This window comes from Morone saxatilis, unplaced genomic scaffold (genome assembly GCF_004916995.1).
Source record: "Morone saxatilis isolate NCDOM2014 unplaced genomic scaffold, NCSU_SB_2.0 Contig2, whole genome shotgun sequence".
Taxonomy (NCBI): Eukaryota; Metazoa; Chordata; class Actinopteri; family Moronidae; genus Morone; species Morone saxatilis.
In genome coordinates this window covers 9,144,763-9,160,190 of record NW_023339762.1, presented here as the reverse complement: position 1 = coordinate 9,160,190, position 15,428 = coordinate 9,144,763, and the positions used below count along the sequence as shown (strand labels likewise).

The following is a 15,428-nucleotide window of genomic DNA, read 5'->3' as shown; positions in this document are numbered from 1 at the left end:
CACACACACACACACAGAATTATACACTGGCGGACATTTCCAGAAGCGTCACGCAGGCTTATTCAACTTTCCACAGAGCTTCAAGCTTATCACAAAATAAGTGTTCATTCGAGTAAATGAGGAGCATAGAGTTTCACAGGAAAGGGTATGTTAGGCTGCATGAAAAACAATATTAAACACAATGATAGAATGGAATATTTCTGTGTAATAGGTGAAATAAAAGGGTTGGGTTGTGTTTTAACTTAACTTATTTTTTGGATCTTTTGGAGCTCTTAGAGGCACACAACAGCTTTGCATCTTTTTTAATATTGTTGATCTTCTCCTTTTTGTTTCCTGTTTGTTGGCTGTGCTCTCAGCCACCTCCCCTAGGGAGAAGTGAATTGAAACAGACCCAAGTTTAACACGTGCATTTGAGTATATCTATGGCAGCTAGCTGTATATCTATATGTATCTTCTATAGGGACGTCGAGAGGCCGCCTGGCTGTGTGCCATAGCTGAGAATGAGACGAGTACGAGATGTAGTTTGAGAACTCGCTGAAGGAAGAATACAATAGAATATAGCTGAGAAAAGACATCTGTTCCCCACGTATCAGTAAAAAAAAGCAGTTGGTGACCTTGGTGATATTGTTACCATCAAACTGGGAAATGATCAAGATAAAACCTCGAGGGAAGGGCCAGTAGATCAGACTGCGGGTCTCATTTACTTTATGATCTCAAAATAACATCTAGATAATAACATAATCAAGACCTTCTCCTCTGTGCCACGTAGTAACTACTAGGGAGTTGAGGATAATGTCTCATTTTGTCCCTAAATGGTCTATACTGCTGTAAATTGCATTCTGGCCAAATGTGAACATGCAAAATGGGATTTTATCTGCTTAGATCTGCTCTGGTTTATCCACTGCAGCCAACAGAAAGTTTCCAGATGTCTCACATAGACTCTAATGACCTGAATAGCTTCAAGACCTGAACCAGGATTTTACCACCTGCCTCTAAGCAAAGTCTCCTCAATCACCAAGGTGGGTTCTTATTTCTGCAATGAACAGTTGGCCTGCATAAACGCGACTCATTTATGTAAGCCATGAATGTGACTTTGAGAAGGATTAGTCTCCCCTGCCATGCCACAGTTCATTTAACTCGGTTTAATGCTGCGTCAGCACCAGGACAGAGGCTGGGTACAAGTAATTTGTCAGAACAAACTAAGGGAAAAGTTTCCAGTGAGGTGCTTGTTTGGTTGTCGGGTACGTGCAAACAGACCAACCTGGCATTCAAACTGAAGTGGCTGGTTGTGCGAGTCGGGCCTGACGTAAAATAAAAATCTGTACCACTGCCGCGTGAGTAGCTTCAGCTAAGCTGTATTTTAATGAATCATTGCTCTTGGATGAACCATTAAAGGTCCAGTGTGTAGGATTTAGTGCCATCTAGCGGTGACTTTGCAGATTGCAACTAACTGAACACTTTTGGCATCTGTATTTGACAACCTGGGAATGATGTGGGCTGTGGAGTGTGTAGGGGGAACTATGGTGGCCATGAAAAAAGGCAAATGTCCCTATTTACAGCCAGTGTTTGGTTTGTCCGTTCTGGGCTATTGTAGAAACATGGCGGTTCAACATGGCGTAAACATATGCACATATGATTCCTATATTAAGGTAATTATACACTAATGAAAACATAGTTATGAATATTATATTTCATTTCTGCCAATAGTTCCTCCTAAATGTTACACACTGGACCTTACAAGTGTCACTACTTTTGAGAACTTACTTTGGTTTTAGCTATGCAATGCATTTTTCCATGTATACATATTAGTTATTTTATACCAGAAAGTTGTTTTTTAATGGCGGATATTCTTGTTTAGTGCCAAGAACAATGTATAACAGAAGATCTTCAAATACGCTTAAAATCACATGTGACTGATGACGGCTACATTTGTGATTGATGAGTTTTCTTTTTTCATTTTTACAAGCTGTGGATTGTATTATTAAAAATGGCAAACAAAGCTTTGGCCATTATACCTAAGGTCCAAATATTGCTTCTTGTTTAATCGCATGAAAAAAAATGTCATCTGTTGCTGCCTGTTTTATTATTGATTATAACACTACTGTAGAGCTCCAAAGTTCAGTCTTCATTGTATGGATGTCCGCAGGGAGGAGGTTTACGAGCATACCAAGCAAACACGAAATAGGAGATTAGCAATATTCATGTTATGCACCTGATATGTTTAAACCGCGGATTAAACCCACTCTCATGTCTGTCGATTGATTCAATATAAGGCTACAGCCAGCAGTTGCTACGCTTAGCTTAGCAAAAAGACTAGAAACAGGGGAAACAGCTAGCGTGGCTTTGTCAATAGGGAACAAATATCTAACAAAAACTGTAGAAATTATTATTAAGGTGTAAATTAGTGAGCTGTGGTGGTGCAGCTTCCCAGGTCAGCTTAACATTGTCAAACCTTTGCCTTTGTTTCAGTGTAATCAATCGTTCTGTAGACTTTAAGGCTCAATCTCAGTTGTCAGGTACACATCTTCATAAGCTCTATCTGCACAAGCTCTGATATTATTTGGAATAGGGCTGCCATCCAAAATAATATATCCATTATGTTTTTTAAACTGCTTATACATATCTTTGTTAGTCTTTCATTTATATTTGTGTCCCAATACCAGTCTTAAAAGAACAAGGGGGGGTCAGTCATTAGATGCAGTTTCCATCATGTCTTCTCAATCAAGAGGGATCGAAAGCCGAAATGGAAACCTTGCAGAGAGGGATCCTCTTGGCAGGAAAGTGAGGCGTGTAATTCTCTATTGTTCACAAAGAGGAATTAACCTCAAAGTGACGGCCTGTTATAGTTACTCCATGGCCTGACTTCACCTGCTGTGATCTGTTTTCTTCAGGAAACACGTCTTAAAGAAGGAATCGTCAGACTTCAGCCTCAGGAAGAACCTCTGCGCTCTGAGCTGCTCAGTGGAAAGTTCACTGTGTTGGTAAGTGAGTCTCTAGATTCGGCATTCCTTACATGGAAAAGTACAGTCTAATGTCACATTACAGAACAATTACAGAAAAGTTTGATACATATACTATGTATCAAAAGCCTGATATACTGTTGCATTGACCTCCATTGTTGTTCAGAAACTACTGAAAACACTGATAGTTTTTAGTATTTTCATGGGATTTGTTGACAGGAAAATTATAGAATAACCCCTAGTCTTATCCTTTTAAACTGTCAGCTTACAATCCCATATGCAGCTGTTGCTTAATAGAAGGAGTAATGGTTAAAAATGCTTCAGGATTCAGTCTGTATTGAACAGAATTATTCAGGCAACAAAAATGTCCTCTGTTGAACATGTTAAGATGATGGGTTGTTTTGCTTTAGGGTTTAGGGTTCCTGTGGAAGCAGCTTGGTCTGAAGATCAATCAGTCAATAACTTGCACTTCAAAGGATCTCAACTTGTGCTAATGTAATGAGCTCACTTTTCATGGACAAGAAAGGTTGACTGTACCCATTATGAAAGCATACTCTCATAATGAGGACTTAAAGATTCTTTTGGGGTGCAACTTATTGATTGACTGATGTGCAAAGTGCATTTCCTGTGCCAGATAAATTTAGCCTTTTGTCAGCCAAATCACAACCATAAAATATGCCCCCCTTCCAGCACACACACACACACACACACACACACACTTCCACTCTCCTGCGTTTCCCTTCTTCCTTCCCCATTGACGTGCCACAGTGGCATTGATGCTGCACATCCTCTTGTCTGACGTCGGAGTTCTCCAGCCTCAGCAGCGGGCTTCATATCCTGTCTGAGGTATTTTTAGCCCCCGTGCCCGAGAACACAGGCTTATTTGCTTACAAAGGACGGTAGTATCTTTTGGTCAGCAGCTTCATTCAACTGAAGAGCCTCTAGTTCTGGATCAGGTCTGACATGAAAAATATGTTCTGTGTCCCTCTTGGAAAGAAAAAAAAGAGCTGCAAGACCTGCAACATCATTACTGACAAGCACAAGAACAATTGACATTGTTTCTCCTGGTGAATTGTTGACAGCCCTTTCAGACAGTGTGCCAGTAACCAGCGTATGAACTTAAGTGCCCCCCTGTGGTCATTGTTCATCCTTCATTTTTGCAGAGCTTCCATTTGGCTGCTTTGTTGTCACACTAGTTGCCACTTGAAGGACTTTACTGGGGCTTGTTTAAAGTACCATATGATTCCTATCGTAAACACATCTCAGTCAATCCACTGGACATATTTTCTTCCGATAATATAATCCAGGCTTTCTCATTCTAATGAGAAATTCAATGATGCAGAAAAAAGTGAAGAAATAACAAAACCTTCAGAATACAAATAAAACACTTTCATTGTAAGTGTGCTAATATTGTTAACCGTTCAGTACATGGAGTTTAAGCTGGTAGTGAAACGTAGCTTGAATGCTGGTATAACCTGTGCGTTTTATGCATTCCAGAGTGTACGGGATCCTTCGGGGGCCTCTATTGCCTTGTACACAGCCAAACTTCATCACCCAAACAAGACAGGCAACCATGTGGTGCTTCAGGCCCTCTTCTACCTCCTAGATCGGGCCGTGGAAAGGTGAGGACTGTGGTTTTAAGACGATAGCCTAAATGTAAAAAAAAGTTGTAATAAGACAGTTTGTTTATAATTATTAGTAAAATGTTATCTGATCAATATTGGGCATCCATTCCTCCCTAGAATAATAAATCCTGCTTTAGCATTTAAATCTGGTGCAGCATTTTGCTATTAACTTCCATGGCAACTATATTTGAAGTGTGATTTCAATATGCTGTCTGTTCAATGGGTTGGGAAAAAGAAAAAGGTTCACTTGCCTGCATAGGTTAGTTGTTCCCTGACTTGTTTTTGTGTGTGTTTTTAATACAGGCAAAATATTAATGACATGACATTATAATCTCAAAAAAGGAAGAAAAACTAAAAAAGCAGCCAGACAAAAGAAAAGAAAAATACAAAATGTTAATAGGATCCCTTTGATAAGTCCAATAATTGACAGCACATTTAGAAAAATGAAATAAACATATGACAGGTACTGTAGAGCATATTTATAGCTTTATATAGTCACTAGAGCACATTTTTCCATTTCAGATTGCGATGTGCTACTCAATAAAGGTTTCTTACCCATTTTTTTCCCCCAAAAGATATTTGCCTGGACATTAATTTGGAAAAGATTAATTCTTAGAATAGATAAGAATAATTGTGTTTCTCATCTGAGGAAATTTTTCATTCAGAACCTCCAACATAATGTTTAAGCGTGCAAGTTCAAAATAAATGTGTAACCCATTTTGCATTATTAGTCACACTTACAATAGAAAAACAAATGTAACTGGTCTTTTTCTACCTCATTACAGAATCTACATTATGATGATTGTTCAGTGTTAAACATGTTAAATTGTTCTTTTAGTAGCAGTACCAACCTGTTTTCTAAGATATCCAAAACATTAAGAAATCTTAACTTCTGTTTGCCCACAGCTTTGAGACCCAGAGGAATGGCTTGGTGTTCATTTATGACATGGCAGGCTCCAACTACACAAACTTCGAGCTGGACCTAAGCAAGAAGATCCTCAACCTGCTCAAGGTGGGGATTACAGTGCTGCCTTTTACATCTACACAAATGTATTTAATATATATATAAAATTTAAAAAATAAAAAAATGCATGATTTTGAGAAATGGAAGGTGTAATATTCAAAGAATTGCATGTTGAGTTATGTCCTTCATCCTGTGAAGAACCAGTCCAATGGACAAAATGAATAGCTTACCAAATGGGTTGATAAGCATCAAAATCATTTAATCCATACTCCATGGCTGTGTAGTGGTACTTTTTTTGGCAGGTACCTGCAAGTATGCCTACAACAAAGGGATTTATGTTTAAAAGTTTAGTAGTATGTCAAATAGAGTCAATAACACAGACACGTATGTGGCCGCATCAGTAGCATGTATTTTATCCTCACATATTGATCTAAAAAGTGACTGGGTTAGCTAAGTTGTGGTCCTCAAATTCAGTTAATATATGCAGAAGTAAAGCATGATAACACAAAGTAAGGAAAGCATAATTATTTGTTTGTCTTTAAGAAATAATTAACTGAAAGAGAGTGAGCTTCTCTCAGGTCAGTGTCCAAGTCGCATTTTGAGGATAAACTACCTTTCCTACATAACACACTAGCACATTATTGACTAAATCGTGATTCTCAAAGAAAAATGAAGTAAACTGAATCTGTGATTATAAATTGTAGTTTGATGTGCTGTCCTCTCTCCACCAGGGGGCGTTCCCTGCCAGGCTGAAGAAGGTGTTGATTGTCGGGGCCCCTGTTTGGTTTCGAGTGCCCTACAATCTGCTCAGCCTGCTTCTCAAGGAGAAACTTAGGGAGAGGGTAAATAAAGGCACTTATTGCTCATATTCTAATAAGTGCTCCATATTTATGATGATAGTTTTGAAAAATGTTGTTTAGTTTATCTGGAGTGGCCTTCAGTGAGTAAGCAGGCAATTCAGGGTCATTGATTGTTGCAAGTGATCATTTGATTAGGGGTTTTTTTTCTCGCTACTAATCCACCCTGCTGCCTCATATAGCATATGGAATGTTAATGCTTGAATCACTGGGGTCGATCACCCTGCCACATTACCGTCCCTGAGGAATTTCATTAGTATGGATTCCTTTGGGGACTGATTGTTTACTGTAAATTGTGTTTCAGGATTGTTCATGCAATTACGAATAAACAAACAAATACTGACATAAAAATGAAAAAAAACAAAAAAATATTGAGTTTCTGGCATTTTTTACTTGAACACAAACAGACTCCTGTCAATCGCTTTCTCTTCTCCCTCCAGGTTCAGATGGTGAAAATGGCTGAGCTACGCCAGCACCTCCCCAGAGACTGCCTCCCACAGCACCTTGGCGGCCTGCTGCCCCTGGATGCATATAGCTGGAACCAGCAGCTACTGGCAGGCCAGAACGGCCGAGTAGACCCAGTGGACGAGCTGGTGGGCATCCCAGTGGAAGAGGCCTCAATTCACGTCCCTGGACCCGAGTCCATGCGGCCACATGAGCTGCTGACACACCTTGGCAGGCTTCAGCGGTCAGGCATCCATCAAGAGTATGAGGAGCTCCGCAGAGAACCCCCGCCTGGAACCTTTCACTGTGCACAGTGAGTTTACAGCAACATACACTCGTTACTTTTGGTATAAGCAGTGAATTTGTAGATTAGAATTACTTACTTATTATTAAAACAGCCGTCCTAGTTTAGGCTACTTGTATTCATCGGGCCAATTATTCTTGTGGACCTAAGCTCATACTATTAGCAGAAGCTGGCAAAATTATATGATCGAAAATGAAGATTAATTTATGTGTCCCACCCTGGGCTTTGGGAATTTATAATGGGCACAAATGATTCAAAACTGGGACATCAGATTTACTACTTGTAGATTGTCATTTTTGGCTACAGCACCAAGTGTGTCATTAGTAATTTTTGGTATTATTTGTTTACAGAGCAGCCTACAATCTGGAGAGGAATCGCTATGGAGACGTGCTGTGCCTTGATCAGACAAGAGTTCGTTTGAAAGCCAGAAAGAACGAGGTTGTTGCTTTTTAAAATATTACGTGTTTCATTCATATCAAAAGAAAAAGCATTCATGCTGCCAAAAAATGTGCCATGCTTAAACATTCTGAAAGACTGCCACACTGACAGTGTTCTGCTTTATAAGCAAGCTGGCATTTGTCCAGCATGAGAGAGTGTAACCAAAGTATTTTCACTCTGTTGTACTCACTTCTCTAAAATGTAATACTGCATCAGCCCCATGTGGATAACTGAGTCATACAATATTATTCAGGTCGAGCACAATTTACTTTTTAGTGTTTTCTTAAACTGGAATGATACATAAATTTTGCAAGGGTTACTGCCACCTTTGTAACAAAACTTTGTTGTTCCCACAGAGATCAGACTACATCAATGCAAGTTTTATGGACGGCTACAAACAGAGGAATGCATACATTGGTACTCAAGGTATGACAGTTTTCACATTAATGTTTAATGATGTAAATGGTTGCAGTGGACCAAGCACAGAACCTTGTGGTATACGGATGTTAACTTAAGAGTGTTCACAGATGATTTGTCATATATAGCAGAAGATAAACTATGAGTATCTTATGAGACAGTGGAGAGAATTTAAATTGTGTAATATTGTGTAGGATATCAGCAGTCAGATTAGTAGTATTAGTTCTCGTTTTGAGAGCAGATGGCAAAATGTATTAAGAGTCCTGTTATCAGAATTATCTCCTCAATGAGTTTGGCAGGATGTTAGTTTTGTAACAAATACTGTTTTTCTAAAGATAAGAAGGGATACTTTCTCAACTTGACTAACTGTGTGTACAACAATACGCTCTGACATAAATTTTGCGATTTAAAGAATCATTGTCAGTAAATGAAGAGCCGAGAAAAGGGAAGGGTCTTAATTTTCACTACCATGTCCAAAAGTCTTTATTAGTGTTTGTTAGGAGTGTAACTAGGCTGCTATTCCATGCAATTAAATGGGTATGATTCATTCCACTGATTACTGACTGAACTAAAGTCATTTTAATGTACTTTGAATCTCTTGTTGAACTGTGTAGGACCACTGGAAAAGACCTACAGTGATTTCTGGAGAATGGTCTGGGAACAAAACGTGCTTGTTATTGTAATGACAACCAGGTAATTTTGTCATTTTTATATATATAATTCATACTAGTAAAAAATGTGCCTGTTTCTTCTTTAATGTAAGTGAGAATAAGAACTGTCACTTAAATGTAATTAATCAAGTATTTCCTGTCTCTGTGCTGCAGGACAGATGAGGGCAGTCGGAGGAAGTGTGGACAGTATTGGCCTCTGGAGCAAGGGGGGCAGGAGGTCTATGGCCATATGGCAGTGGTTAACCAAAGGGTTGACCACCACACCCACTATAACCACACCACCCTCGAACTGCACAACACTGAGGTACAGCCATGGGCCGCTGCAACAATATGTATTGCAACAGAAACGTGCATACCAGGGTGGTTTTTCATGTAGCAACAACATTTAGTTTGTCAACAAACAAGCTAGGGAAAAGGAAAAAAAAGCAAAAGGTCAAAGATATTTTTCAGTGGAATTTCTTGCCAACAATTTCATAGTGAGATCATTGTCCTCTCTTTATCTGGGTCCAGTGGAAGCAGGATAAGCAACATAGCCCAGATGTCCTTCTCCTTTATGAACTCTGCTGCTGAAACTGTTTCTTGGCTGGGCTTAGTGACTTCATGTCTTCTCATCACCATGAGGTTGACAGGAAACCAGCAAAGACTGCAACAAGCCTCTGCCCCCAGCAAAACAATAGTTCCAGCTCATAACCCCCTGTGAAACCACATCATTTTTTTAATTTGTTTTCTCTGTACGCATCAAACAAATAAGATATAAATTGTTACGTAGAAGTGCTGGTATGTGTTTTGGTTTTTTTTTTATTTACAGAGCCAAGCTAGCTGTTCCCCCTTGTTTCCAGTCTTATTTATACTAAGTTATGCTAGCTGGCTCCAACTATATATAAACATATAGCATACAGACTCACCTAACACTCTGCAAGAGTAAGCGTATTTCCCAAAATTTGAATATTTTTTAATTATTATAGAAACTGTTCCTCTAATGGTGCATTGGTGCAACAAGCATGTAACTAAAATCATTTTTTATCCATTCAGACATGTGAACAGAGACAAGTGAGTCATTTCCAGTATCTCAGCTGGCCTGACTACGGCGTTCCCACCTCAGCAGTGACTCTCATTGACTTCCTGGGAGCTGTGAAGAGACAACAGAGGAAAATGGTGAAGGCTTTGGGACTTCAGTGGGCAGGCCACCCACAGGGACCTCCAATGGTGGTCCATTGCAGTGCAGGGATTGGGAGAACAGGTGAGATCCTGCGATTGTATTCTTCTAAAAGCTTGACCTCTGATTATTAGCTTTTACCAGTATGTATTAATGATAGTTTTCAGATTAAATGTGGATAATTTCCTAAGCTTTTTCCAAATTTAAACACAAAATGCTTCACATTGTCTTAAAACAGTATTAACAATTGTACTTCTTTGTCAATAATCCCGTCTTTAAAAAGTGTCACTGCTAACAAGCCCTGTTGTTGGCAGGTACCTTCTGTGCCCTGGACATCTGTCTGTCCCAGCTACAGGACGTAGGCTCACTAAATGTATGCCAGACGGTGCGACGCATGAGAACACAGAGAGCCTTCAGCATTCAAACCCCGGACCAGTACTACTTCTGCTACAATGCCATTTTGGAGCACGCCCAAAGGCAAGGCCTGCTCCCAGCCAATCAGTGAGCTTCAGCCCCGACTTCCCGAAACCAGTCCATGAGCCCTGAGATTTCTGCAGTCAATCTGTTAACCCCAAGCCGTGTTGTGTGACCAATTAGTGAGCCCAGCAAAGTTAACTTCCTCACAGAAGCTGTCTTTTGAAACTAGGCCATTCTTCATTTACAAGCCAGACCAAGACAAGACAGTGACACGAAAAGGCTTGAGTGTTGACATTATGATGTTTCAGTGTGATAACATTCTCGCTTCCAACAATGTGACATTTTGTTTCTTGCTGAACATAAGTATGTGGCAGCGTGAACAAACTGCTCTTGTGTTGTGCAATTTTGTGGTCTTTGGTCAGGCACATTGGGTGAAGTGATTGAGATAATGTTCATTAACCTCTTGTTTATTTATTTGCCACTTTAAACCAATGGAGGGGGAGGGGGCTTTTTTTAAAGGAGTAGTTCACTCCAAAATAAAAAAATATTCACTCATCCCATATCAGTTAAAACTCCAGTAAAGTTTGTAAGACTGCAAAACAATGAATGACTTTTAACTGCATTTCAGTCAAATTCTGCTTAAACCCTAAAGTTGCTATGGAAATGATACACAACAAAAGGTTTGTTACTTTTATACCTACAACTGCTGTGGAAAATAAATGCCCCATAGACACAATTACTGTACACTGATGATATCTTGGTCAGATGCATGACATAAGCACTCAACTTAATTTAGTAGTTTTAAATGAGCTGAGATGGAACTACAGTGGCTAACTTTTATGCCTTTTAACTATGTGTTGGAGTTTCACATGACTTGGGCGAGTTGACACAATTTTAATTTTGGGGTGAAATGATCTTTTAACTAAGTACACCATTTAAATTCCAAATGGGGAGCTTCATCTCCACTGTCATCCAACAATAATAGGTTTTACTCATGTACTTTTAGAGTAAGTTGGGTAGGTTTGTACACCTACTGTGTCCAGAAATTATGTTCCCTGTAGTGCATTTTTAGCACATGCTATATGTCACGTAGATGGTACGAGCTAGTTGCATAGTCTCAGGAGTGTCATACTGAACACGAGGAGGTGAAACTGCCCAACTTGTTGCCAAAAAACAATTTATTCAAAAGAATCTATTGCCAAGAGGTTGTCGTATTCCTTCAAGGCTGCACAATTCATTCTCCTCTGCCTCAGTAAATATCCCTGTATGGCAGTAAAGAGGGGTAAAGCACATCCAAAATGATCAGGCTGTAAACTCCCTTTTGTGATCCACTCATTAAATAGTTGTCCATGTGAATTCCTCTGTAGTTTTATGTTTTTGCTTTTCAATATGTATCCACTGAAATCTTCCATATCGCCTACGTATTGAGATTTCCTGACTTGCAGTACAGACAGTGTCTGGCCGCCTTTACTCACTAGCAGTGCCATCATGCTTTAGTGATTGTGGAAATGTATTGCTAATCACCCACACAATGCACACACACATTTAGAGCAGTCTGTAATGACTATGCCATTGAAGCGTACATCAGAAGTCATCAGTTAAGACCTCACGAGTAGTGCAATACTTTTGTTTTTGTTTTTTGACACACATCATGTCTTAGCACTTTTAAATAACCATTCCCAATGTGCTCTGAGATTAGTCATCATGTCAATAGGATGACAAGTAAAACGTAATAGTCGTCATAGGTCTACATGTGATGCTGGGATAACTTGATTGTTATTGTTAAATTTAGTAACGCTTGAATATGAAACATTTAGTGACATTTTGGTCTTACTGTAAACATCTGCATAGAGCTTTATTGGGACAAATCAAGAAGATTTTACAGGGAAATCAGAAATTAATGACACAATAGCTGACTAAGCATGCACAAATCTGTGCCTACACCCTATAAAGTCCTTCTTGGGCACCTGAGAGTCAGAAGTTTTGTCTGAAGTATATTTTCATTATTAATGTGTTACTTTAAGTTCTACAGACTGTGGTTGTAATCAGTGCTTTCATCTGGTCCCAGTATCTTGCCATTATTATAGAGTACATGTACAAAAACAGTGTCTTGTGTTGCATTATGTTGTTGCCAGGTGAAAAAAAATGTGTTCTTTACTACAGAATTCATATTGAATTTGCTTGTAGTGAAGCATTTTAAGTCTGCCATCCTCATGCACTCTGATTTTAGAATTATTTTTCCTTTCAATGATGACGCAAAATGTGCCCTATTTTATTTTTCTATTGTATTCAACAACTGTTTTCATACGATTACCCAGGATATACAGTTATCTACATTAATTTTATATTTGTTCTATTATAACCTATTACTTTATCATTCGTATGACTATTGAATCAAGCTATACCGTATTAAATACAAACTATGTCAACATATATGTTTGTAAAGGTGTGTGGTTTTTTTTGCCATATTAAGCTGATTTAGTAGAACGGCCATGCAGTTTTGTTGGGAATGTAATGTTTCTCATTTTCCAGTCAAGAGTTTGTTGATTATGGTATTTTCCATTTGGCAATCACAGTTGACTCTCTTGTATATCATCAAACAGTGAGACTTTTATAAAACTCTAAATATGAGGGAAAACAAAATCAAGGGAAGGCAAGACAACAACCTATGAAGCAGGCTTTATGTGTTTAATAAGTAACTTTAAAGCTACACTAATTAGTGTTTTTATAATAACAATGAGTCAAATGACAAAGTGTAATGTGAAAGTTGCTTGAATGATGAACCCACAGAGAATTAGGACTCTGCAGTTCTCCTCAGCTCAAAGCAGAATTTGTGTCTTCCAACTGATTGTTTTGGTTTTCCGGCCCCACAACTGTAGTGTTTTAGTTCACTGTCACCACTCTCAACCTCATTTCCAGCTGCAGCAGGCAGCTGAAGGCAGAAAATGTTCTAATAAACCCACTATACGCTAATTGCCCAGCAGCAAATAATGGATAGACAAAGCTAGCAACTACTTTATGAAGCATTTAGCCGCTAGAGAGCCACATATTTCCCTTAAGATGAATCAGGTGAATCAGTGGATTTTGTAAAATTTACATTTCTGTCCAGATGGAGTATACACCAACACTATTAAAAAACCTGAATACCGAAAAATGAGTTGAGAAATACAACAAATAGAGATGCTTATAGGGCAAGAGGGGCCCCACGTGAATATTAAGAATGAACTAATTACTTTTTACAGTCATATTTATCGCTCTTGGACTCAATAATCCATATCATCATAGTAGTGATGAGACAATGGATTTCATGCTTTATACACACCCTACTTAGAATCTAACCTAAACCAAACTGTCATTACAAGGCTCAGTAATGATTGCTGACAACTGAAGGTCCAAACGTCACTTTTCTCTTAACATACAGAGCCGATGGTTGCAGTACCACTCCTAAACTACTGCACACTCTCAACAAACACAGTGAATTTAGCTAAACTGCGGGGTTTACTACCACACCAAAGTGAGCAGTGTAAGCAAAGAGCATTGAGAGGAGAATACCCACAAAATGATGTGTACACCCACTAAGTTGAAACACTGCAACCGTGGAGCATGCTGGGAGCTAAACCCAGAGTGTGGAGTATTTCTATCTCAACAATGCTTGGGTGTGGTATGATTTCCTTAAGGTAATTACTGCTCTCTAATCTGCAGCAGCATTTTACCCTGAAGCCAAGTAAAGTAGTTCTCTCTCTTTAACAATCAAGTATAAAATTGCTATAACAAAAATAAATAACTTACTGTATTTATCGTTAAGAGACCAGTGTGTAGGATTCACTGGCATCTAGTGGTGGGAGCAGATTGCAACCATTTGAATACAACTCGGCTTTCCAAGCGTGTAGGAGTTTGTTCCTGTCCGTTATGGACAACTGTAAAAACATGGCTGTTGAATATGGCAGACTCTGTAGAACAGGACCCCTTCCCTCTGCAGATAAAAACAGCTCAGTCTAAGGTAACAAAAACACAAAGAGTCTTATTTTCAGGTGATTATACACCAGTAAAAACATACCTGTGAATATTAAATGTGAATCTGACTGCCGAAGAGGTGATGAGGAGGTTAGGAATTTAATACAGTATCAGACAGACTGGATTGAAGCTACAAGATGCACAAATATTTTGAGTTACACCAAAATCTAATAAGACATTTTATATGTAAAGAAGGTATAATTCTGACAGAAATAATAATGCAGCACAATAATATGTATTAAACATATCTGCTGCGATGTCCTATAAAGGTAAAACATAAGGAGGGCCCATGTACTGTACATATATATCATACTATACATATGATATATACACATATACCAATTTGAAAAATCTGGCAAACGATACAGGAAGAAGTACTTTAACTGTAAATAAAAGCAGATGTAAAAGTATTATCAGCAAAATATCTAAAAAATAATAAGTCAGTAACATGTTATTGATGTAGTTGGTTGAAGCGGATCTAATACAAACAACTTACATAACAACTTACATATATTCATATTGCGCAGAGCTTTAATTATAAAAAAGCATCATATTGTATTTGTTGACCACATGTGTTGTATGTAAAATCGAAATCTACCAAGCAGCTGGTCAGTATAAAGTACAGCGCAGTAGAGGAAGTATTTCAGTACAGAACTTGAGTAAATGTACTCTATTACTTGGCTCCTGTTTGCTCCACTGTGCAGATCTTGAGTGCAGATGATAGTCATACCCACACAGCTCTTATCAAATGGAGACACCGCTGCTGTCTCACTGCTGCTCTCTCGGTTTTAGCGGGTGATATTCAAAATAAAATGACGCGTATTGTAGTGTGCGCCAATGCCAACGGAGGGGGGCGTCTCCAACTATTTTGTTACAAACACGAATCCGGAGTAAGGAGTCTTTTTCCTGGGTATGTAACAGCTGGTTAAACTAAATAATATTAACAGTGCTGCTGCTGTATTCAAGTGAACGATGTTTATATAGGATCGGAGAGCGTCCCGCGCTCAGTCGCGCCTTTTGCGTGTTTAAATGAATTGTAAGGAGGCTTTTCTTTTTGTTGTTGGTAATGGTCGTGAACGGCTAACGTTAGAGAATAGCCAGAAACATAACGTGGTGGATGGCCAAATCTGCAGGACGTCATTTTGTTCGGCTAGTAAACCC

At 38.9% G+C, this 15,428-nt stretch overlaps 1 protein-coding gene across 1 annotated transcript in view; it reads left to right on the top strand.

Moving 5' to 3' along the window:
- The window catches only part of ptpn9a (protein tyrosine phosphatase non-receptor type 9a), a gene marked incomplete in the record, with an annotated part of 20,823 nt that extends 8,137 nt beyond the window's left edge, over positions 1-12,686 (top strand). Inside the window, 11 exon segments of the mRNA XM_035665253.1 lie at positions 2,892-2,981; positions 4,458-4,582; positions 5,492-5,597; positions 6,281-6,391; positions 6,847-7,163; positions 7,505-7,592; positions 7,949-8,018; positions 8,624-8,702; positions 8,834-8,984; positions 9,713-9,920; positions 10,151-12,686. Of these exon segments, the coding sequence (XP_035521146.1) occupies positions 2,892-2,981; positions 4,458-4,582; positions 5,492-5,597; positions 6,281-6,391; positions 6,847-7,163; positions 7,505-7,592; positions 7,949-8,018; positions 8,624-8,702; positions 8,834-8,984; positions 9,713-9,920; positions 10,151-10,341 (1,536 nt within the window).
- Positions 12,687-15,428: the final 2,742 nt, after the last annotated feature.